General features: G+C 41.3%; 1 protein-coding gene across 6 annotated transcripts in view; it reads left to right on the forward strand.

Moving 5' to 3' along the window:
• LOC143923394 (uncharacterized) overlaps positions 1–26,541 on the forward strand; it is a 372,703-nt gene extending 346,162 nt beyond the window's left edge. For 5 of the 6 annotated variants that reach the window (XM_077447049.1, XM_077447046.1, XM_077447050.1 and 2 more), the window contains 4 exons: positions 6,709–6,897; positions 7,600–7,649; positions 20,428–20,707; positions 24,928–26,541. In XM_077447049.1, coding sequence (XP_077303175.1) covers positions 6,709–6,897; positions 7,600–7,649; positions 20,428–20,707; positions 24,928–25,187 — 779 coding nt within the window. In that variant the 3' untranslated portion in view covers positions 25,188–26,541. The remainder of the gene's footprint in view (positions 1–6,708; positions 6,898–7,599; positions 7,650–20,427; positions 20,708–24,927) is intronic. The other variant, XM_077447047.1, reaches the window with a different exon arrangement.
• The last annotated feature ends 402 nt before the right edge of the window (positions 26,542–26,943 follow it).

The following is a 26,943-nucleotide window of genomic DNA, read 5'->3' on the forward strand; positions in this document are numbered from 1 at the left end:
ATATATATATATATATACCAAAAAGTAGATACCTCCGAGATGGGATTTTTAAGGCAATTTTGAAATATAAAAGATTTATATATTCAAAAAAAGTTTTATTATTACAAAAGAAAAACATCTACATGATAAAAGATTCAAAATTAGGGTAATATGATCTTTATCGTATTAACCTAATTGGGAATCTTTTATCATGTTGATATTTTTTGTAATAATAAAACTTTTTATATGATTAGGGATGATGGCAATTTACACACCAAGCTGCATGAGTCCTTCAATGAACTGTGGTTTTTGATACCATCCCTGAACCACAAGTGGATACGAATTTGACAAATTCGTTAATTCAGAAATTTTTGAATTTCTGAAATTTTTAATTTCCCAAATTTCCGAATTTTTTTTTTGTTTTTTGTTTTTTTTTTTCCAGGGTGTACAACCCCTTAAAGGTAAATATTCCTCATGGAGCAAAAAAACAAGCAAACAAGGGCCTTAAAGTGGTTGTAAACCCTTACAGACCATTTTGACCTACAGGTAAGCCTAGATTAAGGCTTACCTATAGTTCGAAGAAATATCTCCTTAATCTAAACGGTTAAAAAAGGGCACCGATGTCTATGGTGCATGCGTGCCGTAGAGACAACGGCACAGGTGCACTGGGCGAGCTGCAAGTGAAGGCGAACGTGCCGTCACTGATTGCTCCCACGCGCCTGCGCCGGAGTGACGTCATCGTGGCTCCTGCCAATCACAGCACCGGAGCCGCGAGACCAGGAAGTCACACCGGGATACATGGCAGCGGCGGAGATGAAGAACAAGGACCGCTTCTGGGGCTTTGATCTCAGAAAGTTATTCATAATGAGCTAGAATGCTATGCATACTAGCTCATTATGTCATAAAAAATCTATAAAATGAATCAATGCATCAAACGATAGACCAATCTACCAATAGAGAAACAGCGTGTAATACTGCGTTTACAATGGATGATAATTAAGTGCAATAATCTGTTCAAAATAAAACATTTATATATACTAATCATGCATGAGTAATTAGTGTGCATTCAGTTCATAAAAACGACACATATATCCAAACTTGTGGTTCGACTCAAATGTTCAATAATTCTCCCTTAATGGTCAATCCAATCAGGGAAAGATCTGCCACAGTTCTTTAGGTATATGGTGTATATTGCCCCTCTGCCAGAAATACACCTCCACACGTGCACTGATATACACACGAGTCACACCGGAGGATATGTGAAAGTGAAAGATCCCCCTTTGGTATTATTCTTACCAGACTCAGCTGGTTTCACAAGCCTTATAGATCACTCTTGCTGGCTCCTAGTACAGGGTTCCATCAACATCATATACCAGGTGTTCAAAATCTCAGAGAAGGGCAATCATAAAAAACACATATAGTGCAATTCCGTCATACACCAAAAGTTTTATGTAGTAAAAAATCCCAGAAATATTGCACTCACAAACGTAAAATCTGTAAAAGCATTGGTTCACTCTAAATGCACAGCTTGTTGAATCAACCAGGATGAAAGAGAGTCCTACCACCCACAGCTATGAGTTGTTACACGCTAATAGCTCACGGTCTGGCTGTCTGTCTTTCTTCTCTCCTGTCAGTCCTGCTATGCTCATATCGTATGGTTCCACCCTGACGCGTTTCGTCGTATTGACATCATCTGAGGGTGGAGTCATATGTTCCCATCACCTTTTTATATATACCTAGGGCCAATGTTATTAACCCTTCGTAGACTTCTGTCATTAATTATTCTATGCACCTTGCTACTCCATATTCAGCTCTGTCACTAACTAACAAACACAGGACATCCCAAACTTCACTTAAAATATGCAATCCTCATTTACATCAATTATATCAATTAATCCCGATCCTATGTCCTCACTAACTAGTGCGGGGGTATCGGATCACACAATCGGAGATATACCGTTTATGCTGCTGGTTGTATGCGGTTGGAGTGTGTCATGCAAAAAAGGTGTTCTACATAAAAAAGTATTCACCTCAATAAAATCTCTACATAGGAAAGTATTCACCTCAATAAAATCTCTACATAGGAAAGTATTCACCTCAATAAAATCTCAATAGGGAAGGCGACAGTGCGCTCGTTCCAATCTTTTTTTGTTTATTTATTTTATTATATTATTTATTTCTGGTGGGGGCTTCGCCAGGAAGACCTCAATGTTTAAATGACCAACCTGAGACGTGATTATGCTCCGCTTATCATCCAGCTTAACGCTCGGCACAAGATTACAACTATTTGGTGACAATCCAACCATGCTCAGTAAATGGTTCATTCACCTTTCCCTATCAACGGAAAGGTTCACCTAGCCTGCACAAAATCCCCTCCGCTGGACGCATATTTATCTTCTCTGAAGTTAGACCATACATCACACGATCTCAATTGTGAGTAAAGGTTCCAAACTAGCAGTCATAGCCGTTATAATAAACTGCACCTTAAATGTAAATCCACTAATATATAAATCCATCTCTCCTCGGGGTCTATTATAGACACTGCATGAGACCGGATCAATTCTCATATTAATCGCTCATCCTAGATTAGATTTCTTTGCGAGCAGAGGACCATGATGATTACTTATTTCTCTAAAATAGTTCTAACTAGCTTGTATATCTCAAATTTAATACTTAAAACTACATAAAATCGGGATATTTCCACATTCACCCCACTTATCTTGATCACCCACCCAAATAAAAATTATTAAAAGGGAAGGATTAAATTCAGAACTATTCATATATTGAACAACCTCCCTCATTTTAGCGTCAGTTTAAAAAAGGAAAGAAACATCTGGCATACATACAGCCGTATTCGGAAAAACAATCATTAGACATCAAAAAAATATATAGGATAATAATACAATTATACTAAACCACAATAAAACAGCAATATTAAAGAAACACAAATTTTAAAAAGCATGCATATGTGTATGTATATATATATATATATATATATATATATATATATATATATATATATATATATATATAAAAATATATATAAAGAAATATAAAAAAATATAAAAAAATGTATATATATGCGTGTATATAAAAACACCAATGTTCCACTGAATAGAACCTCTAAACACATACTCACAGAGGCTATACTGCACTTATTATCTTGATTTATATATTTCCCCAACCAATCTATAAAGCTCCTCCCTCCCTCCCCAACAGGAATCTATTTTGCTAAGGTGAGTCGCATCATTACTTTTAATGTTCATCTGCCACTAATTAACGCAACTTTTATAAGTTAACCGACAATATTTTATTATTTTATAAAAAATCGCTAATGAAACATTCAATCAATATTGTCGGTTGACTTATAAAAGTTGTGTTAATTAGTGGCAGATGAACATTAAAAGTAATGATGCGACTCACCTTAGCAAAATAGATTCCTGTTGGGGAGGGAGGGAGGAGCTTTATAGATTGGTTGGGGAAATATATTTACAAATAATTTTTTTTATATTTCTTTATATATTTTTTTTTATATATATATATATATATATATATATACACATATACATGCTTTATAGAATTTGTGTTTCTTTAATATTGCTGTTTTATTGTGGTTTAGTATAATTGTATTATTATCCTATATATTTTTTTGATGTCTAATGATTGTTTTTACGAATATGGCTGTATGTATGCCAAGGGTAGCCAGTGAATTATCGAATCATGTTGGCTCTTTATGTAATTAAGATGTTTCTTTCCTTTTTTAAACTGATGCTAAAATGAGGGAGGTTGTTCAATATATGAATAGTTCCGAATTTAATCCTTCCCTTTTAATAATTTTTATTTGGGTGGGTGATCAAGATAAGTGGGGTGAATGCAGAAATATCCCGATTTTATGTAGTTTTAAGTATTACATTTGAGATATACTAGCTAGTTAGAACTATGTAATCATCATGGTCCTCTGCTCGCAAAGAAATCGAATCTAGGATGAGCGATTAATATGAGAATTGATCCGGTCTCATGCAGTGTCTATAATAGACCCCGAGGAGAGATGGATTTATATATTAGTGGATTTACATTTAAGGTGCAGTTTATTATAACGGCTATAACTGCTAGTTTGGAACCTTCACTCACAATTGAGATCGTGTGATGTATGGTCTAACTTCAGAGAAGATAAATATGCGTCCAGCGGAGGGGATTTTGTGCAGGCTAGGTGAACCTTTCCGTTGATAGGGAAAGGTGAATGAACCATTTACTGAGCATGGTTGGATTGTCACCAAATAGTTGTAATCTTGTGCCGAGCGTTAAGCTGGATGATAAGCGGAGCATAATCACGTCTCAGGTTGGTCAATTAAACATTGAGGTCTTCCTGGCGAAGCCCCCACCAGAAATAAATAATATAATAAAATAAATAAATAAAAAAAGATTGGAACGAGCGCACTGTCGCCTTCCCTATTGAGATTTGATTGAGGTGAATACTTTCCTACGTAGAGATTTTATTGAGGTGAATACTTTCCTACGTAGAGATTTTATTGAGGTGAATACTTTCCTATGTAGAGATTTGATTGAGGTGAATACTTTCCTACGTAGAGATTTTATTGAGGTGAATACTTTCCTATGTAGAGATTTGATTGAGGTGAATACTTTTTTATGTAGAACACCTTTTTTGCATGACACACTCCAACCGCATACAACCAGCAGCATGAACAGTATATCTCCGATTGTGTGATCCGATACCCCCGCACTAGTTAGTGAGGACATAGGATCGGGATTAATTGATATAATTGATGTAAATGAGGATTGCATATTTTAAGTGAAGTTTGGGATGTCCTGTGTTTGTTAGTTAGTGACAGAGCTGAATATGGAGTAGCAAGGTGCATAGAATAATTAATGGCAGAAGTCTACGAAGGGTTAATAACATTGGCCCTAGGTATATATAAAAAGGTGATGGGAACGTATGACTCCACCTTCAGATGATGTCAATACGACGAAACGCGCCAGGGTGGAACCATACGCTATGAGCATAGCAGGGCTGACAGGAGAGAAGAAAGACAGACAGTCAGACCGTGAGCTATTAGCGTGTAACAACTCATAGCTGTGGGTGGTAGGACTCTCTTTCATCCTGGTTGATTCAACAAGCTGTGCATTTAGAGTGAACCAATGCTTTTACAGATTTTACGTTTGTGAGTGCAATATTTCTGGGATTTTTTACTACATAAAACTTTTGGTGTATGACGGAATTGCACTATATGTGTTTTTTATGATTGCCCTTCTCTGAGATTTTGAACACCTGGTATATGACGTTGATGGAACCCTGTACTAGGAGCCAGCAAGAGTGATCTATAAGGCTTGTGAAACCAGCTGAGTCTGGTAAGAATAATACCAAAGGGGGATCTTTCACTTTCACATATCCTCCGGTGTGACTTGTGTGTATATCAGTGCACGTGTGGAGGTGTATTTCTGGCAGAGGTGCAATATACACCATATACCTAAAGAACTGTGGCAGATCTTTCCCTGATTGGATTGACCATTAAGGGAGAATTATTGAACATTTGAGTCGAACCACAAGTTTGGATATATGTGTCGTTTTTATGAACTGAATGCACACTAATTACTCATGCATGATTAGTATATATAAATGTTTTATTTTGAACAGATTATTGCACTTAATTATCATCCATTGTAAACGCAGTATTACACGCTGTTTCTCTATTGGTGAATTGGTCTATCGTTTGATGCATTGATTCATTTTATAGATTTTTTATGACATTTGAGTGGGTTTCAAGTTTAAATCCCTTTTAAAACAGCTGCTAAATAGAAGTATACTAAAAAATTCCACAGCCCCCAGAAAACAAGCACAAAATTTGGTGTTAGCGCCTGTTAACGGGGCGTCGGTTACTTTCAACAAAATTGGTGACTAGCTCATTATGCCTTTGCTTTGCAGGGTTTATTTTTATGTTTTATTTTTTCCCGGGTTAACGTCCTCTCTAAAAGTTCCCTTCCACATATGAAAATATGTGGAAATCTTTAGGTCCATGTACCTGTCACCTCTGCCTTGTCTGTTGCTGTCTTCTCTGCTACTGATTCTTTTGGGTCCCATGGCAATCCTTTTTGGCTATTGGGCAACCACTGATGATGGAGTTCCTACTCTTGCACATAGGAGCTGCATGTGAAACCTGGCACCTGAAATGAGAAGAGAGGGTGAGCTGCATGTGCCACACAGTGTACACAGAACATAAAGAAATTGCTAAGGCAAAGAGGAAGAACGTTTATTGGCAGAAGTGATTGGAGATGTTAATTCTGCTAAAAATCTCTACCACCTATCCATTATTTTTTATTTTTTACATTTTAGAATTTAATTCTGCTTTCAAACAAACTTGTATGTTTGCATTCTTGGTATATAGAGCCGCCCTAGCAATGCAGTTTCCTGCTCATGTGATTGGATCATTGCTGTCCTCAGCCGTTTTTGTTTTATAATGATGGGAGTGATCATGTGACTGTAGCAGAAATACTCCCCCCCCCCCCCCCATTTAGTGCACAGGAAGCAAGAAGTTGTTCCAGGTAGAAGGAAGGTTGTGGAATCTACATGGCAGCTGGTAGGTTATCTGAGTAAGGTTTATTAACATATTTGTTTGTAACAATACAAGTCATTGACCAGGGGAACATTGTTCTTCTACAATTCTTTGGTGAAATCTGCACAGTATTGATTATTGATCTCTTCCTTGTACACAGGGAAGGACAACGTGATTGTGCTGATTGATGATCTGCAAAATTATACAGATAAAAAATGGGTGATGTGGGTTCAGTCCAAGATTGAAAGGTGGGCTGGTGATCTCCTCTACTTCCTTCAAGAAGAAAAACACAACCAACAGTTGTTGGTTCAGAAACTAAAGAGTCTAAAGCTTTTCCGCCAACCTACAGGTAATTTTCCACATCGCCCTTCCCCTTAGCTAGAGGAATACGCCGGTTTATTTTATCAATGTTGAGTAGACTTTAGAAGTTGGCTATTCCGTTCTGGAAAAAAAAAATGGTGGCTGAGATGACAACAGGAGGAGAACCTAATTTTTGAAAAGTCCAAAGGAATTCCTTTTACCTTTGGTGGTGGACTTTATTTAATTTAGAAGTTGATGTAGAATCTTATGCCCTGTACACACGGTCGGACATTCTGAATACAAAATCCGTCAGATTTTTTCCTGACGGATTTTGGCCCAAGCTTGTCTTGCATACACACGGTCACACAAAGTTGTCGGAAAATCCAACCGTTCAGGACGTGGTGACGTAGAACACGTACAATGGGACTATAAACGGGCCAGTAGCCAATAGCTTCCGTCTCGTAATTTATTCTGAGCATGCGTGCCACTTTGTCCGTCAGAATTGTCTACACACGATCGGAATTTAAACGATCTGATTTTGCTTTTGTCGGAAAATTTTAGATCCAGATCTGAAACTGTGTGTGTCGGAAATTCAGACAGAAAAAGTCCAATGGAGCCCATGCATGATCGGATTTTCCAACAACAAGATCCGATCGCACGTTTTCCGTAAGAAAGTCCGACCGTGTGTACAGAGCATTCGATAACTATTGTATTGTGGTCAGAATTATGAAATCATTTCTATATTTTCTAGAATATCATCCAAAATCAGACCCCATTCAACCAACATCAAGAACATTAAATGTGAGTAAATGAACAGAAGTAGCACAGTGTACTAACCTTCTAAGTTGTGTGGTATTGTATCTGATTTCTTTATTTATTATGATCAAGATTCTCAGCACTACCATGAATATTATAGTGGTTATACGGGTAATGTATGTGTTTTTGAATTGCAGAACTCATGTTCTCATCATGTCTTAGGTCTCTAAGTTCTGAAGTTTAAAAAACGTATGAATTCTACTTCTTATACTCACAGTTAAAGCATTGCTGTTCTATAATACCCATTGAGGATACAGGATGTGCTACACACCCCCCAAAAAAATATAACCAAAATACACAAGCCATGTGTAACACTTCCGAGGTGATTTACTAAAACTGGTGCACACAGAATCTGGTGCAGCTGAGTATAGTAACCAATAAAATTCTAACTTCAGCTTGTTCAATTTAACCACTTTCAGCCCCGGACCATTTTGCTGGTCAAAGACTTGACTACTTTTTGCGATTCGGCACTGCGACGCTTTAACTGACAATTGTGCGGTCGTGCGACGTGGCTCCCAAACAAAATTGGCGTCCTTTTTTTCCCACAAATAGAGCTTTCTTTTGGTGGTTTTTGATCACCTCTGCGGTTTTTATTTTTTGCGCTATAAACAAAAATAGAGCGATAATTTTGAAAAAAACACATTATTTTTTACTTTTTGTTATAATAAATATCCCCCAAAAATATATAAAAAAAAAAACATGTTTTTTCCCTCAGTTTAGGCCGATACGTATTCTTCTACATATTTTTGGTTAAAAAAAAACGCAATAAGCGTTTACAAAATAGAGAATAGTTTTATGGCATTTTTATTAATATATTTTTTTTTTACTATTAATGGCGGCGATCAGTGATTTTTATTGTGACTGCGACATTTTTGACACATTTTGGGACCATTGTCATTTATACAGCAATCACTGCTATATAAATGCAGTGATTCTTGTGTAAATGACACTGGCAGTGAAGTGGTTTACCAGTGGGTGGCAGTGTAGGGGTTAAGTGTTCCTAGGGGTGTGTTACTAACTGTGGGGGGCTGGGCTTTCATTTAGTGAACACTGATCTCTGCTCCAATCACATGGAGCAGAGATCAGCGTCACTAATTGCTAGTTGCTAGGCAGAATGGGGAAATGCTGTTTACAGTGAGACCCGCCCCCCATGAGACGATCGCAGGTATGCCTGCGGCAATCGAGTCCGCGGCGCGCTTGTGATGGCAGGGCGGCAATAAAGATTGGACGTACCTGTACGCCAATATGCCTGCCCGTGTCATTCTGCCGACGTACATCGGCGTGCGCCGGTCGGGAACCGGTTAAGCTTTGACCATAAGCCAGCGTTGACATGCCAAATCGGAGCCTATTTTCGGCAATGGCACAGTCTGAATCGGAGTGATGCGGACTTTGTCTATTCCCAAAGTAGTCCATGTAGTCACGTCACTGATCTTGGGGGAAATTTTAATAGACATCTGTGCATGAACCTGCAACCCGGAGTCGGACTGAAATGCCGGATTGAAATCATGCGAGTTCAACTGAAATCGCACAATTTCAAACCTGCCCTCAATGTGAGCGCGGGCTAAAACCTAGAAGCTGATTGGTTGCTATGCACAGCTGTACCAGACTTTGTGTGCACTGGTTTTAGTAAATCTTCCCTTTCCAATCCTTCTGCCCCTCTACTGCATCTCCCTTCCTCATTTTCAGCAAATGTTGGCTCTGAAAATAAAGCTGGGAGTTGCTGCGTTAATTCAGCAGATCTGAAAGCTGTCAAATGAAGATGGTCTGACTCAAAAATAGAGAGAGACAAAGTAAAATTCTTTATAAACATTGATCAGACATGAAATAGAGAGCTACAAAGTAACATTGTTTATAAATACTGTTCAGAAAGCAGATAGAGAGATACAAAGTAACATTGTTTGTAAACATTGACCAGACAGGAAATCAAGAGCTATAAAGTTTATAAATACTATTCAGACAGGAGTAAGAGAGATATGTAGTTACATTGTTACTTTTATATTTACTCTATTTCATTTATCTGCAGATCAAAGGGATGAACTTTTATTTGCAGGTGATGTCAGTTAAAGCAACCTGACCAACCAATAAATAAATAAATAATTAAAATAATAGTCTATTTAACCCCTTATTAACCCTTAGTTTACTCTAATCAGCCCTACATATTTACTTCTTCTCCTTCTCCCTTCAACTATTATTTTCCTGCTGATTTATTTAATTTTTTTATTTTTTTTATTATTTATTAGCATCACAAAGTTTACATTTAAAAAAAACTGCGACACTGAAAAACAAAAAAAAACTTGCACACTGGGCAGAAAAAAAACCACAGCTTTTACAGGAATTTGGCATTTCTTTTTTCAGTCTGTAAACGCACCCGTGTGTTGACCTATGTCTCCATGCACACATAGGCATTTGCAGGCATTTTAGAAGAGAAGTGTGCAAAAAAGATGAAAAAATAAATAAATCACCTGACGACCTGCGTTTTTAAAAGATGAGCATTTTGGATAGAAAAAAACGAGGGCACATGAATAACACCCCTTTCACGCAGGCATTTTACAGGTGCGTTTGTGCTAAAAAAATAGTGCCTGTAAGCTGCCTCTTCTTCCGTGCGCTTGCAGGATGGGAAAAAAAATCCTGCAAGCAGCATCTTTGGGGCAACGGGGGAGCGGTGTATACAGCACTCCTCCACTGCCCCAACCATTGAAATGAACGCAAAACGGGTGCTAGTATCCCTTTCCGCAGCGGCTAGCGGGAGGGGGATTAAAAGCCCCCTGCTAGAGGCTGAAAAGCACCGCTATAACACTGCTAACGGACCCACTGCCCCAGTGCGAAAGGGGTATGAAGGTGAATAAATACAATTCTGCCCAATAGAATACATTAACCACTTGCTAATTGGGCACTTAACCACTTCCCGACCGGCGCATGCCGACGAATGTCGGCAGAATGGAACAGACAGGCAAATGGTCGTACAGATACGTCCCTTTAAATTTCCCGCCTTCCATTCGCTTGCACGCCGCCGGCAGTGCACGCATGCGCCGGTCATGACCTCCGTGAGTCTGATCACAGCTCCTGCGGACTCGATCACCATGGGGATACCCACGATCGTCTCACGGGGGGGGGAAGAATGGGGAGATGCTAATGTAAACAAACATCTCCCCGTCCTGCCTAGCAGCATTGCCACTGATCTCTGCTCCCTTTGATTGGAGCAGAGGTCAGTGACATGTAAAACACAGCCACGCCCCCCACAGTTAGCAACACACCCCTAGGACACACTTAACCTCTACACTGCCACGTAGAGGTTAATTCCTTCACTGCCAGTGTCATTTACACAGGAATCAGGACGTTTGTATAGCACTGATTGCTGTATAAATGACAATGGTCCCAAAAATGTGTCAAAAATGTTTGATATGTCCGCCATAATGTCACAATAAAAATCGCTGAACACCACCATTACTAGTAAAAAAAAAAAAAAATATTAATAAAAATGCCATAAAACTATCCCCTATTTTGTAAACGCTATAACTTTTGTGCAAACCAATCAATAATCGCTTATTGTGATTTTTTTTTTTTTTTTACCCAAAATATGTAGAAGAATACCTATCATATTTTTTATACATTTTTGGGGGATATTTATTATAGCAAAATGTAAAAAATAATGTGTTTTTTTTTTCAAAATTGTCACTTTTTTTTTGCTTATGACGCAAAAAATAAAAACCTGCAGAGATGATCAAATACCACCAAAAGAAAGCTCTATTTGTGGGAGATAAAGGACGTCAATTTTGTTTGGGAGCCACGTCACACGACCGCGCAATTGTTAGTTAAACCGACGCAGTGCCAAATCGCAAAAAGTGGTCTGATCTTTGGTCAGCAAAATGGGCCGGTCTGAAAGTGTTTAAACCCCCCCCCCAGCCCCCCCTTCTATTTGGAACAATTTTCAGCTTCCAGCACTGATGCACTTTGAATGACAATTGCGCAATCATACTACACTGTGCCCAAATGACATTTTTATCATTTTTTATTTTTTGTTAAAAAAATGTAAAAAGACCGAATAAAAAAAAAAATTAATTTATTTTCTTTTAAAACATGTTATTTTTGTCCATCATTGATGTTCACTGATGGGCACTGATAGGTAGTAGTGATGGGCACTGATGGGTGGCAGTGATGGGCACTGATCTTTTACATTGATAGGCAGCACTTCTAGGTTGCACCGATTGACACCACTGGTAGGCATTGATAGGTGGCACTTGTGGGCATTGATAGGTGGCACTTGTGGGCACTGTTGGCACTGTCAGGTGGCATAAATGAGACATAATTGCCTCTTCCTCTTCGGGACCAATCTCCCTTTCAGATGAGACGGTGATCAGCTTTTTTTTTTCTCCTCCACTGTCAGGGTGAGGAGAAAAAAAAGATCACTGAGCTTTTGTTTTGACCATGTGATCAGCTGTCATTGGCTGACAGCTGATCAAATGGTAAGGGGCCGGGACTTGGATCGGTGATCACCCGAATCTCATTGAGGCGTGCAGGGGCGTGCACAGGGGAGGCTGTTATATGACAAATTTCAAGGCAAAAAGACAAAATAATATGAAACACAAAGTGCAGCATTCACACTGACTCTTACCCAAATGAGTGTACTACTTAAAGCGGGGTTCCCACTTAAAAAAATAAATAAATAAAAGTCAGCAGCTACAAATACTGCAGCTGCTGACTTTTAAAATAAGGACACTTACCTGTCCTAGGGTCCAGCGATGCACGGGATCGAAGCCCCACTCACCCCCCCCACACTCGGCGGCACCAGCAACTGTGGGTGCTCCTGGCTGTGTAACTGTGTGCGCACCCACTGCGCACGGGTGAGCCGCACTGCGCCGTCACTGGCCACGCAAGCATCTGGGACCTGTCACATGTCCCAGATGACTGACAAGAGGGAGGGGGGAAAGGCGATCTCCATTCCTGCGCTGGGAGAAGTGACGTCAGGAGCCTAGGCGCCGAAGGAGGCAGACTACGAGGGACCGCCTAGCAACAGGCATTTAGAGGTGAATAAAAAATTTCTCCAAATGTTTTTTTTTTTTTTATTATTATTCTTTATTTCTTTTACATGAGAACAACAAAACAGAAAAAGATCTGTGCAACAGCTTAGAGTTTCATCGCTTCATTCATATACAGTCATGGCCGAAATTGTTGGCACCCCAGAAATTTTTCCAGAAAATCGAGTATTTCTTACAGAAAAGTATTACACTAACACATGTTTTTCTATACACGTGTTTATTCCCTTTGTGTGTATTGGACCACAACAAAAAAAGGGAGGAAAAAAAGCAAATTGAACATAATGTCACACAAAATTCCAAAAATGGGCTGGTCAAAATGATTGGCTCCCTTTCAAAATTGTGGATACATAAGATTGTTTCAAGCATGTGATGCTCCTTTAAACTCACCTGGGGCAAGTAACAGGTGTGGGCAATATAAAAATCACACCTGAAAGCAAATAAAAAAGGAGAGAAGTTCATTTAGTCTTTGCATTGTGCGTCTGTGTGTGCCTCATTAAGTATGGACAACAGAAAGAGGAGAAGAGAACTGTCTGAGGACTTGAGAACCACAATTGTGGACAAATATCAACAATCTCAAGGTTACAAGTAGTGATGGACGAACTTCCGACGGGACGTTTTGTGAACGCGAACCGGGAATGCGGCCAAAAGTTTGCGAACGGCAAAGTTTGCGACGGACCCCATTGACTTTAATGGCAGGCGAACCTTAAAAACCTACAGGTTATATTTTCAGCCACAAAATACTTACTAGTTGTGCACACATAGTCCCACCACATGGACACTGACATAACAAAAGTATTAAGTGAATCTGGGATCGACAACGGCAAGCATTCTTTTTTTATCTGTAAAATTTGGATAATTCAGGAGCGCATGAAGGCAATGGAGGAGAGGCAAGGCCAGGCCAGGCTATGAAGGGGGTGCAGGAGATGATCAGTGCCACAGTCAGGGAAGCGCAGTCCTGTGCCAGTGTCCCAGTGTGTCAACCTGTGCTTGAGTCCCTCCCTCTACCCGGCCCTTACCCCCTTACCTATGCAGGGCTCCACTGCGGTGGTCCGGAGGTGCCAGTCCAGTGCTGATCCTCAGCCATGGTGCTGGCACTGCCTGCTGATTGGCTTCTCCGCTGCTATCTGCCTCACTGTCTGAAACCAGCACCGCGATAGAGACTGAGCACTGACACCAGCACCGTGATAGAGAGCACTGACACCAGCACCGAGATAGAGATCATTGACACCAACATCGAGATAGAGAGCAGTGACACCGGCACGGAGATAGAGAGCACTGATACCAGCACTGAGATAGAGAGCACTGACACCAGCACTGAGATAGAGAGCACTGACACCAGCACTGAGATTGAGAGCACTGACACCAGCACCATGATAGAGAGCACTGACACCAGCACCGAGATAGGGAGCAGTGACACCAGCACCGAAATAGAGAGCACTGACACCAGCACCGTGATAGAGAGCACTGACACCAGCACCACGATAGAGAGCACTGACACCAGCACTGTGATAGAGAGCACTGACACCAGCACCGAGATGAAGAGCACTGACACCAGTACCGTGATATATAATATGCTTTCTATATTTGAAAGAAAGTATATTATACGTGTACAACCCTATATACTGTACACCTATAAAAGGACCTTTGTGGACCTAGTAGCTAGTGATTTGCAGACTGTCCCTGCTCCAAACACCAAACTGTCCCTCAGTCCCTACACTGATAAAAGACAGCTGCAGAATCGGGCAGCAATCAGCTCAGCAGCACAGCAGTCAAGTATAATAGGCTTTCTATATTTGAAAGAAAGTATATTATATGTGTACAACCCTATATACTGTACACCTATACCAGTCCTTAAAAGGACCTTTGTGGACCTAGTAGCTAGTGATTTGCAGACCGTCCCTCAGTCCCTATACTGATAAAAGACAGCTGCAAAATCGGTCAGCACTCAGCTCAGCAGTCAAGTATAATAGGCTTCCTATATTTGAAAGAAAGTATATTATACGTGTACAACCCTATATACCGTACACCTATACCAGTCCTTAAAAGGAACTTTGTAGACCTAATAGTAATAGCTAGTGATTAAACTGACTGTCCCTGCTCCACACAGCATCCTGTCCCTACACTGACAAAAGACAGCTGCAGAATCGGTCAGCAGTCAGCAGCAGTGCACCAGAACCCTGTATATTGTACACCTATACCAGTCCTTAACCACCTCAATACAGTGCACTTACACCCCCTTCCTGACCAGACCAATTTTCAGCTTTCTGCGCTCTCACAGTTTGAATGACAATTACTCAGTCATGCAACACTGTACCCATATGAAACATGCGTCTTTTTTTCCACACAAATAGAGCTTTCTTTTGGTGGTATTTAATCACTAGTGGGTTTTTTTATTTTTTGTGCTATAAATAAAATAAGACGTAAATTTTGTGAAAAAAATGCCCTTTTCTTTGTTTCTGTCATACATTTTTGCTAATTAGTAATTTTTCTTCATAAATTTTGGCCAAAATTTATACTGCTACATATCTTTGGTAAAAATAACCCACATTAGTGTTTATTATTTGGTCTTTGTGAAAGTTATAGAGTCTATAAACTATGGTGCCAATCACTGAAAATTGATCACATCTGATCAGGCCTTCAGTACATCAGGTGTATATCATTTCTTGAGACACTAACAAGTCAGGAAAGTACAAATACCCCCAAATGACCCCTTTTTACAAAGGTATTAAGTAAGTTCCATAGTGAGTTTTAAGTTGTCATTTTTTCCCACAATTCTTTGCAAAATTAAGATTTTTTTTTATTATTATTTTTTTTTTTTTACAAAATTGTCATATTATCAGGTTATTTCTCACACACAGCATATGCATACAACAAATTACACCCCAAAATACATTCTGCTACTCTTCCCGAGTATGGGGATGCCACATGTGTGAGACTTTTACACAGCCTGGCCACATACAGAACACCAACAAGTAGTACCTTCAGACGTTCTACGAGCAAATATGACACATCTCATTTCACAACCACCTATTGAAGGCCCTGGAGTACCAGGACATTGGAATTTCAAATAAAATGACCCCATTTTGGAAAGCAAACACCCCAATGTATAATCTGTGAGGCATAATGAGTCTTTTGAACGGTTTATTTTTTTCCAGAAGTTTTTGGAAAATGTGGAAAAAAATTAAAACGCTTTTTTTTACACAAAGTTGTCAATTTATAAGATATTTCTAACACATAGCATGTATATAGCAAAAATTACACCCCAAAACACATTCTGCTACTCCTCCCGAGTATGGCGATACCACATGTGTAGGACTTTTACACAGCCTGGTCACATAGAGAGGCCGAACATTGAAGTAGTACGTTCAGGTGTTCTAGGAGCATAAATGACACATCTCATTTCATTCCTACCTATCACACTTTTGAAGGTCCTGGAGCACCAGGACAGTGCAATTACCCACAAAATGACCCCATTTTGGAAAGCAAAACCCCAACGTATATTCTATGAGGCATGGGCTTCAAAAAGGGACTTGGGTACTCTGATGGGCTGTGACAGGTACTCGGGTACTCGGATGAACCGTGACAGGTACTTGGGTACTCTGATGGGCCGTGACAGGTACTCGGGTGCTCTGATGGGCTGTGACAGGTACTCAGGTACTCTGATGGGCCGTGACAGGTACTCGGATACTCAGATGGACCGGGACAGTACTCGGGTACTCTGATGGGCGGTGACAGGTACTCGGGTATTCTGATGGACTGTGACAGGTACTCAAGTACTCTGATGAACTATGACAGGTACTCTGATGGACTGTGAGGCCGCGTACACACGCGGGGACTGTCCGCTCAACCTTGTTCGTCAAACAGTTTCAGCGGACAGTCCGCTCAAAATTTGCATGAGCGGACTTGCCTACACACGACGAACGAACAGTCCGCTGAAACCTAGCGAGATGATGTATCGGCACGTACGACGGATCGAAAATTTCGACGTCCAATACACTGCAATGCAACCTTCCGACGTGGAAATCCTTTCTGAGCATGCGCGCAACTTAGTTTGTCGAACAAGCCTACACACGAGGGAACTGTCCGCTGAAACCAAGTTTCAGCGGACAGTTTTTCGGAAATTCCGAAAAACTTTGTTGAGCGGACTGTTCGCTGAAACTGTCCGCTGAAGCCCCACACACGAGCGGACTGTCCGCCGAAACACTGCTCAGCGGACAAGGTTGAGCGAACAGTCCCCGCGTGTGTACGCGGCCTAAGTGACATGTACTATGATGGGTGATGACAGGTCCTCTTTATTGGGAGGGGGCAATCAGTGGGATTGGTGTACACTGTAAGCGGTAACGAGATGTTACCGCAATCTCCTCCTCACACACGATCGGTGTGTGAGAAGAAGAATCCGGTAACATCTCGTCACCGCGGTTTGTTTACATTTTAGTGATCGGCTGTGAAACGATCACAGCCGATCACGTGGGTAAACAGCCAGCCAATAGCTGTTTACCAGCATCGATGACGAGCAGTGTTCCCGGGGAACGCGCCACCACTGACGTGCACGCGCAGTGCGTTCGCGATCGCGTGCATGTGCCATGCACAGTGGGGGTGTGACCATCTGTGATTGGCCGTGAATTCATCACGGCCGATCACGTGGTAAACAGCCATACCCAATGGGTAGGATCGCACACATTCCCTGTTTAAACGGGAGGACGTCATATGACGCCCCCCCACCACAATAGGTCCGCCGCCTGGCTGTTATTTGACGGCCGGCGGTCGGGAAGTAGTTAAAAGGACTTTTGTGGACCTAATAGCTAGCGATTTGTGTCACTACAGTCTCTCCCTGCTCCACACAGCAACCTCTCCCTACACTGACAAAAGACAGAATGTAAAATGGCCGCCAGATAAGGTCTATTTATAAGGTAAGGGGAATGTCCAATTGTCCATGTGCTGAAATGTCTCAAATGGCTGTCCTGGATGTGTCATCATGGGTCAAAGTTCTTTCACAATGTAAATGCATATGTCCGCCGCGCGAACAGTGCCAGAAGTCCGCCGATTTGGCGAATCACAAACACTCAAAATTCACCACGAACTGACTGCCGGGCGAACTGCAAGGCCATCCCTAGTTACAAATCTATCTCCAGAGATCTAGATTTGCCTTTGTAAACAGTGCGCAACATTATCAAGAAGTTTGCAACCCATGGCACTGTGGCTAATCTCCCTGGGCGTGGACGGAAGAGAAAAATTGATGAAAGGTTGCAATGCAGGAAAATCGGGATGGTGGATAAGCAGCCCCAAACAAGTTCCAAAGAAATCCAAGTTGTCCTGCAGGCTCAGGGAGCATCATTTTAAGCGTGAACTATCCTTCAACATTTAAATTAAATGAAACGCTATGGCAGGAGACCCAGGAGGACCCCACTGCTGACACAGAGACATAAAAAAGCAAGACTACAGTTTGCCAAAATGTACTTGAGTAAGCCAAAATCCTTCTGGGAAAACATCTTGTGGACAGATGAGACCATTCTGTTTACTGAAAATGGAATGAGGTCTACAAAGAAAAGAACACAGTACCTACAGTGAAATATGGTGGAGGTTCAATGATGCTTTGGGGTTGTTTTGCCGCCTCTGACACTGAGTGCCTTGAATGTGTGCAAGGCATCATGAAATCTGAGGATTGCCAAAGGATTTTGGGTCACACTATAGAGCCCAGTGTCAGAAGGCTGGGTTTGCTTCTAAGATCTTGGGTCTTCCAGCAGGACAATGACCCCAAACATATGTCAAAGCACCCAGAAATGTATGGCAACAAAGCACTGGAGAGTTCTAAAGTGCCAAGCAATGAGTCCAGATCAAAATCCCATTGAACACCTGTGGAGAGATCTTAAAATTGCTGTTGGGAAAAGGCGCCCTTCCAATAAGAGAGACCCGGAGCAGTTTGCAAAGGAAGATGGTCCAAAATTCCAGGAGGCGTAAGAAACTTATTGATGGTTATAGTAGGCGACTGATTTCAGTTATTTTTTCCAAAGGGTGTGTAACCAAATATTAAGTTAAGGGTGCCAAGAATTTTTAACCAGCCCATTTTTGGAGTTTTGTGTGACATTATGTCCAATTTTCTTTTTTTCCTCCCTTTTTTTGTTTTGTTCCAATACACACAAAGGGAATAAACGTGTATATAGCAAAACATGTGTTACTGCAATACTTTTCTGTGAGAAATACTCGATATTCTGGAAAAATTTCTGGGGTGCCAACAATTTCGGCCATTACTGTACCATATATTCGGTAGTTTCCAATGATTACATTATTCCTGCTCAAATATATCACGTTTTTAATTCAATCCTCCTTTTATTTTATTCTTATTATACATACAACCCAATAAACAATCCCCCCTCCCCAACCCTCTACTGTTTTTTTTTTTTGTTTTTTTTTAAGCACATTGCAATTATTTTGTTTTTTTTTTTGGAGTGGAACTCCACTTTAAAGCTCTGCCGGAATTTTAAATTTTTTTTTTTAAAAGCCAAACTTTGGATCATGCCAAACATTAATGCCACTGATGATTTTAATAGCATCCGCCCCTCTAATAAACATATTAGATATAAAAAAAAATACCTTTTATTCCGATGTGTAGTAAGTTCCCATTTTGCTTGTGAGCATGTGAAGTCCACAAGCATTTTCTTCTGAGATACGTTGCAGCTGAATAACCAGCATGCACCGCCCGTTCTTGCACATGCACAGTATGAAAAGATCGCAGCACTGAAAACTTTTGGCGTTGTCGAAAAAGTGTGATGGCAACCCAGATAACGGTGACGAGCAGCAGCCAACCACACTGACTCCTGGTAATTATGGCCTGGGCTGGACTTACCATTGGGCTTGACTGGGCTCAAGCCCATGGGCCCCGCCCAATAGGGGGCCCTGCTGAGATACATAGCCGAGGGAATTCGGTTCAGCTCCGCTCACATTCACACCCAGTCCCGCCCTATAATGGACATAACACAGGGACTGGGAGTGAATGCGAGCCGAGCCAAGTACACTCGGCTACTCTTGGCTCCGCTTGGGACTGCGAGAGGACCCGAGAGCCACGGAGATACACAGGACTCTGTATCATGGCGGCACCATTTTTAAACTTCAAGGCTGCAAATGACACTGGGGCAAGGTTGCAAATGACAAGGCTACACTGACAAGGCTGCAAATTACACCGACAAGGCTTCAGATGGATGGACAAGGCTGCAGATGGACATTGATAAGGCTGAATTGATGGGCATTTTAAATGGAAGTTTTTGCCTTAAACTTCCCTCCTAAAAGTTTTTTTCCTTAAAATTCCCCTCCTAAACTTGGGGTGTGTGTTATACGCCGGCGCGTGTTACACACCGATAAATACGGTAATGTATAGAAGGTAGGGCCTGAAATTGACTCAAGCCCAGGGGCCCCCCTAAGTCCTGCCCTGATTATGGCGCATAGTTCTAAGAAGACAGTGCGCCGCCAGATATGACAGACATATCTGCCAGTGGCAAAGGCCGGAAACGACATTGAAAACAGTGCTATCCAGGTAAGCGATCATAAAAAGAAAAAAAAACGTTTCCATTGCTCAATCAATATGCTGCGAGAATGATTTTGAGAATAAGTTATAAAAGTGGGTGGAACGCCGCTTTAATCAAAAGCAGTATGTATATGATTGATGAAGTGTACCCCCCCTGTCTCTCTCATATTCCGCTCTTTGGTTCCAATTTATATTTTCTTCTTCTCAGACAATATCAGCTCCTGCTAGTTCTGTCATTGGCATCTTCTCCTGTTCTGAAAAGTACAAGTGTAGCTGGTTGGAGAGACTGCTGTCATCTGAAGAATTTGGAAACCACCAAGTCGTATTTCATCAGATTTCTCCTGGCAATATGAAAGGAGTTCAATCGATGGTATCCCTTTGTAAATTTGGGATCCTGTATCACTGCATGGATCGGGGGTACAAACCTCTCACAGATCATGAGACTTCTTTGTATGATGAAGAGCTGCTATACTTGTCATCTACACTTGGTAAGAAAAATAGTAAACTATACATAGTGAGTGCTAAGTGGTAAAAAGCATCTAGCAAGATAAAGGAGTGAGATAAAAACCCTTCCAAATTACCTGGAAGTAGATTGCAGCACCTGTGCCCAAGAAATATATTATAAATTATTCTGCTTCATTATAGTAACTTATTTGTGTAATTAAATGATAAACCATGTGTAACAAGTGTGTAGATCAGACTGTTACCAATTACAAGCTAAAAAAAACAGAGGGGGGGCACCATTTCCTCACACTAGCAATCCATTTGACATAAAGCTTAAAGTGTTACTAAACCCAGGAGGAAGTGTGGCTATGCGTTTCAAGAAGGCAATGCCTCTTTATCAAGCCTACCTACCTGCAGCTAACCCTCCCCTTTATTTAAAGTGTTACTAAACCCAGGAACATGCATTCACTATATTTGATCTCCCCCAGTACACAGGGAAGAGAAATACAATTATTTTAGTAAATATAAACTGCTAAATACCTTTTCCTTGTCAGCAGTATATAGCAGTCTCGTGACTTCTATCAGTGTCTGGTGAAAGCTTGTAGAAGGAGTTTTCTGACTGTCCCATGAAAACTGCAGGACTCCTGACCATCTGTCTGGACAGTGCTGATTGGCCCTGTGCTGATCACATGCACCTTCTCAAGAAAAAAAAAAAAAAACCTTGCTAGCAATTCACTATATCCGATCTCCCCCAGTACACAGGGCAGAGAAATGCAATTATTTTAGTAAATATAAACTGCTAAATACCTTTTCCTTGTCAGCGGTATATAGCAGTCTTGTGACTTCTATCAGTGCCTGGTGAAAGCTTGTAGAAGGAGTTTTCTGACTGTCCTATGAGACTGCAGGACCCCTGACCCTCTGTCTGGACAGTGCTGATTGGCCCTGTGCTGATCACATGCACCTTCTCAAGAAAAAAAAAAAACCTTGCTAGCAATACACACCAAACTGAGCATGTGCAGCCTGACTCCATAGAAATCATTTATTATACAGAAATTATTAGGGGACGATGGAAGAAGGAGATGATTGGAGAAACAGGCTTTTTACACAATGCGGCAGATTAACCTCTTAAGTTCCACAGTGAGTATAACAAGCATGATTTACTGCATATATAGACTGATTTTACTGTTGTGGGTCTAGTAATACTTTAAATGGACTTTCTCGGTACCCCATGAACTAATACACCAGTTTGTTTTTGTTTTTTTAAATACACATTTTATTACAAAAATGGCAATGTGTTTATGTTTCAATATTTTTATTCAATAAAGTATGCACACAAAGTATATTTGTAGTCAAAGTCAGGATATAGGAGGAGAGGTAACCCCAACTATGGCGACCTGAGGTGTGCCATGGTCGCCCGTGAGAGTAAGTTTAAAGAGGAAGTAAACCCTGATGAGTTTACTTCCTCTTTCATTCCCTGCAAAGGCAAAGCATAATGGACTACTATGCATCGCATCGCATAGTAGTCCATTATGTGTCACTTACCTGACACAGGAGCCAGCGAAGTCACCGCTGTCCCCTGTAGTCCGGCGCATCCATCTTCTAGGTGGGGTCTCACTGCTCTGCCGCTGTCATTCAGTGAAACCGTCATTTCCACGCATGCGCACGGGAGCCGACACGCGCGGCAGCTCCGTTGTTGGAAATGCCGCGCTCAGTGCATATGCGCCGTAGACAGCGGTGGCTGTCTTAGGGGCTATAGTAGGATAAAAGATATCAACGATTGAGTATGTTTTGAAGTCTTATTAAAGAGGAAGTAAACCCTCTCTTAAAAAAAAAACCAAAAAAAAAAAAACACCCTGCAGGACAAAGGTGCCACCACCAACAGCATGATCGCCGTTAGAAACGGCACGCACAGTGCTCCTGCGCATGCTCTGTAGACATCAGTGCTGCTATTTCTGCAAATATCTCCCAAACCTTTTAGGCTAGATTAAGGCTTACCTGTAGGTTAAAGTGGTTGTAATCGGTTTACAACCACTTTAATACATTGGTTATGATGAGCTAACCTGGGGTCTTGGTTTAACCACTTGCTTACTGGGCACTTAAACCCCCCTCCTGCCCAGACCAATTTTCAGCTTTCAGCGCTGTCGCATTTTGAATGACAATTGCGCGGCCATACAACACTGTACCCAAATGACATTTTTATCATTTTTTTCCCACAAATAGAGCTTTCTTTTGGTGGAATTTAATTCCAGCTGGGAGTTTTATTTTTTGCTAAACAAACAAAAAAAAATTAAAATCATGTTTCATAGTTTGTTATAAAATTTTGCAAACAGGTAATTTTCTCCTTCATTGAAATGCGCTGACGAGGCGGCACTGGTGGGCACTGATAGGCTGCACTGGTGGGCACTGATAGGCACAGTTAAGGCGGCACTAATAGGCACAGATAAGGTGGCACTGATAGGCAAAGATGGGCACAGATAAAATGGCACTGATGGGTGGGACGGATGGGTGGCACTAAGGGGCACTGATAGGTACCACTAATAAATGGGACTGATGGGCACTGATAGGTGGCTCTGAGAGGTGGCTCTGATAGGTGGCACTGCTGGGCACTGATGGGCACTGACGGACACTGGTAGATGACACTGATGGGCACGGGTATGTGGCACTGGGGTGCAGCACTGTTGTTGAGGCAGATTGTGGGCACTGGTAGGTGGCACTGATAGGTGGCACTGTGGGCACTGATGGGTGGCACTGTGGGCACTGATGGGTGGCACTATGGGCACTGATGGGTGGCACTGATGGGGGACACTTTTTTAATACTTAGGTGGCACTGGCAGAGGACAGGTGGGCACTGATGAGCTGGCCATGATCGGGACTGAAGTCCCTCTCACGGCCACCGGTGATCGGCTTTTTTTTTCTCCTCACGCTGTCAGCGCGAGGAGGAAAAATAGCCAATTACCAGCTCTGTTGTGTCACGTGATCAGCTGTCATTGGCTGACAGCTGATCACGTGGTAAAGGGGTTGGGATCAACCCCCTGCTCCGATCCGTGATCAGGCGAGTCTCATAGACTCGCTGATCACAGAGCGCGCCATGCGCGCCTCTCTGTCAATAGACGTAGTCCCGGCAAAGCAGGTCCGCGCTGTAGCCGTCATTCGGCTATACTGCAGATCTCTAGTGGTTAAGATAACTCCAGACACTTTGTGACACTTTGTGGATCAAGTGGAAGATTTGGTTCCAGAACCCCCTACAGCAGTGGTCATCAACCCGGTCCTCAGGGCCCACTAACAGGCCAGGTTTGCAAGATAACTGAAATACATCACAGGTGATTGCAGTATTCTAGTCTGCATCTCCCCAAAGGTAATACATGGCCTGTTAGTGGGCCCTGAGGACAGGACAGATGACCACTGCTCTACAGTATCTCACAAAAGTGAGTACACCCCTCACATTTCTTGTAAATCTTTTCTTCTATCCTTTCATGTGACAACATTGAAGAAATGACACTTGTCTACAATGTAAAGTAGTGAGAGTACAGCTTGTATAACAGAGTAAATTTGCTGTCCCCTCAAAATAACTCAACACACAGACATTAATGTCTAAACCGCTGGCAACAAAAGTGAGTACACCCCTAAGTGAAAATGTCCAAATTGGGCCCAATTAGCCATTTTCCCTCCCCTGATGTCATGTGACAACATGGCACCTCATGCCAAAGAACTCTTTGAGGATCTGAAAAAAAGAATTGATGCTCTACATAAAGATGGCCTATACTATAAGCCAAGACCCTGAAACGTACCTGCAGCCCAGTGGCCAAGACCATACAACGGTTTAACAGGACAGGTTCCACTCACAACAGACCTTGCCGTGGTGCACCAAAGAAGTTGAGTGCACATGCTCCGTGTCATATCCAGAGATTGTCTTTGGGAAATAGACATATGAGTGCTGCAGAGGTTGAAGGGGTGTGGGGAGCATACACACATTCGGATTTTCTGCCAACAGCCTGTCATCGAGCATTTTCAGTCAGAAAATCTGATCAGCTTAACAGCCAATACAGCGGTACCGACTGAATACTGTACGGCTCGTTTGCAGGAGCCTGATCCTGCAGGAGCCAAATTGTTATAAGCATTTAATTAAGTTTTGTGTTCTGGCCAGCTGGATCTAGTGGTGGGGATTTTATTTAGCTCTTCTTAATCTCTAATGACAGGATTGATTGAACGTATACGCCTTCCAATTATTTCCAGAGACTAATGTCAGCATTTGTAATTGTTACAGGTAAAAGCAGAGTGATTGTGGTGATAGATGAATTGGGCAACAGCGATAAGGAGGTAAAATCCTGGACTCTGGAGAATCAGCCCAGTCTGGGGATGTTGGCCAGAGACGTTCTACTCTTCACTAAATTGGAAAAATCACATCAAGAGAAGTCCAACAGAAGAATGTCTGCAGATAGGAATCTGGGCACAGTGAATGAGAAACTTAACACACTTAAGGAAAATCTAAAGGAAGGAATGACTTCTGAATCATTTTCCAGTTGAAAAAGATTTGGTACAAACTCTACCTCAGTATTCTGTATAATATCACGTTGGTTGTTTCTAATAATTTCTCTGCTTCTACAGTATGTGGCAGCATGGCAGCAGGCTTTTGGTATGGAGAAGGTGAGCTCCTTGGATAGATATCATCACTCCAGGAGACCAATGGGTTCATACACAGTCCAGGACCAGGACCTAATAGCATCATGGGCTCCTGGGCAAAGTAATACAGTGGGGCTTCTGCCAGAGAGATGGTGACCTGCAGCGCTAGCATGCTGCCTGCAAAAAGTGGGTGTGGCTAATGTATGCTAAATATTGGGTGTGGCTTTTTAGTCTGTTTAGGATCAAATAAGCAAAAAAAAAAACAAAGGAATCATTCCAATTTAGGCTCCATTCACAAGTCTACGACTCCAAAGTTGCGCCGACTTTGGAGTGCAACTTTGATTCAACTTTGACGCAATTTTGGATGGGTGTGACTTGGATACGACTTTGGCTTTGACCAGTGATAATGGACAACTGTTGCATTGTATAACATTCAGGTACGACTTTCATGCAACTTTCAAGGGTTAACATTGTCTATGGCCCACACATATTCGAGATTGATAATAATATTGTTTCTGATACCGAGTATTTTCACAAGTATCGGTACTCGTGCAAATGCACCGATACCTGAAACCGATACTTTCAAGCTTGGTTCTTCGAGCTGTCAGTGGGTCTCTTTTGTTGACAGCTGAAGTGTTAAAGAAGAAACACTAGAATAAAAAGAAATATTGTTTCTTTTTGTATCTTTCTGTTTCTTCATCTGTAGCTCAAAGGGGTAAGCAAATGTTCCTCTGTTTAACCCCTTATTAACCCTTTTTTTTTTACTCAAATCAGCGTTAATTAACTCCCTATTTTCCTTCATTTAATTATTATTTTCCTGCTTTTTTTATAAACGATAAACAATTAAAACTTTTTTTTTGTTTGCTTTGTTAGTGAATATTTTTACATATATATATATTAACATATATTTACACATTTACATTGAAAAAGCGCAAAAAAAAAGTGAGTACTCATACTCATTATAAAAAAAAATGGTATCGGTGTATCCCTACTGCATATGTTTATTGTGTTTTTTGAATTTGTATTGATTTTTCTTTTTTGTTATAATATCTAAGATATATTGTCTTTTTTAATCCTTAGTGATCGTATATGCAGTTCTTGATTAAATGTCTCCTGAGGAAGACATTGTGTGGCAAAACATGTAGAGAATCTGAATCTACTGCACCCTTTCCATCTACAGTATGGATATATAGGATATATATGATGAGAATGTTTAAATATTTGAATGTTTAAATAAAATTTTGATATTTTTTATATATATTTTTGTATATTTTTTTCACCCTAAAAATACTATCTGTCTTCTTTTACTGTACTTACCAAATTACTTGTCATGCCACTTTGATGTCCAAAGTTGCGTGACAAGTCTCACAAGTGTGAATGGAGCCTTAAATTTCCCCCTCCTGTACACAGTGTCCCACTGTCCTGCCCTCTCTACACGCTGCCCTCCTGTATACACTGACCCTCTTTTCCCTGTACACATTGATCCCATTCATTTGGTACACACTGCCACCTACAGGGTCAGATCCGGGGGAAGGGGGGGCAATGGGGCAATTTCTCCCTCTGAGAAAATATAAGAATATTACGGACTCTAAAGGCTGAGCCCTGGGAATTCAGAGCCGCGGTCGGGACAACTCATGGCCATTCTTAGCATTAGCAATTA

The sequence above is a fragment of the Lithobates pipiens genome, unplaced genomic scaffold (assembly GCF_037356315.1).
Source record: "Lithobates pipiens isolate NorthernLeopardFrog02 unplaced genomic scaffold, aLitPip1_a1.2 Scaffold_22, whole genome shotgun sequence".
Classification (NCBI taxonomy): Eukaryota; Metazoa; Chordata; class Amphibia; order Anura; family Ranidae; genus Lithobates; species Lithobates pipiens.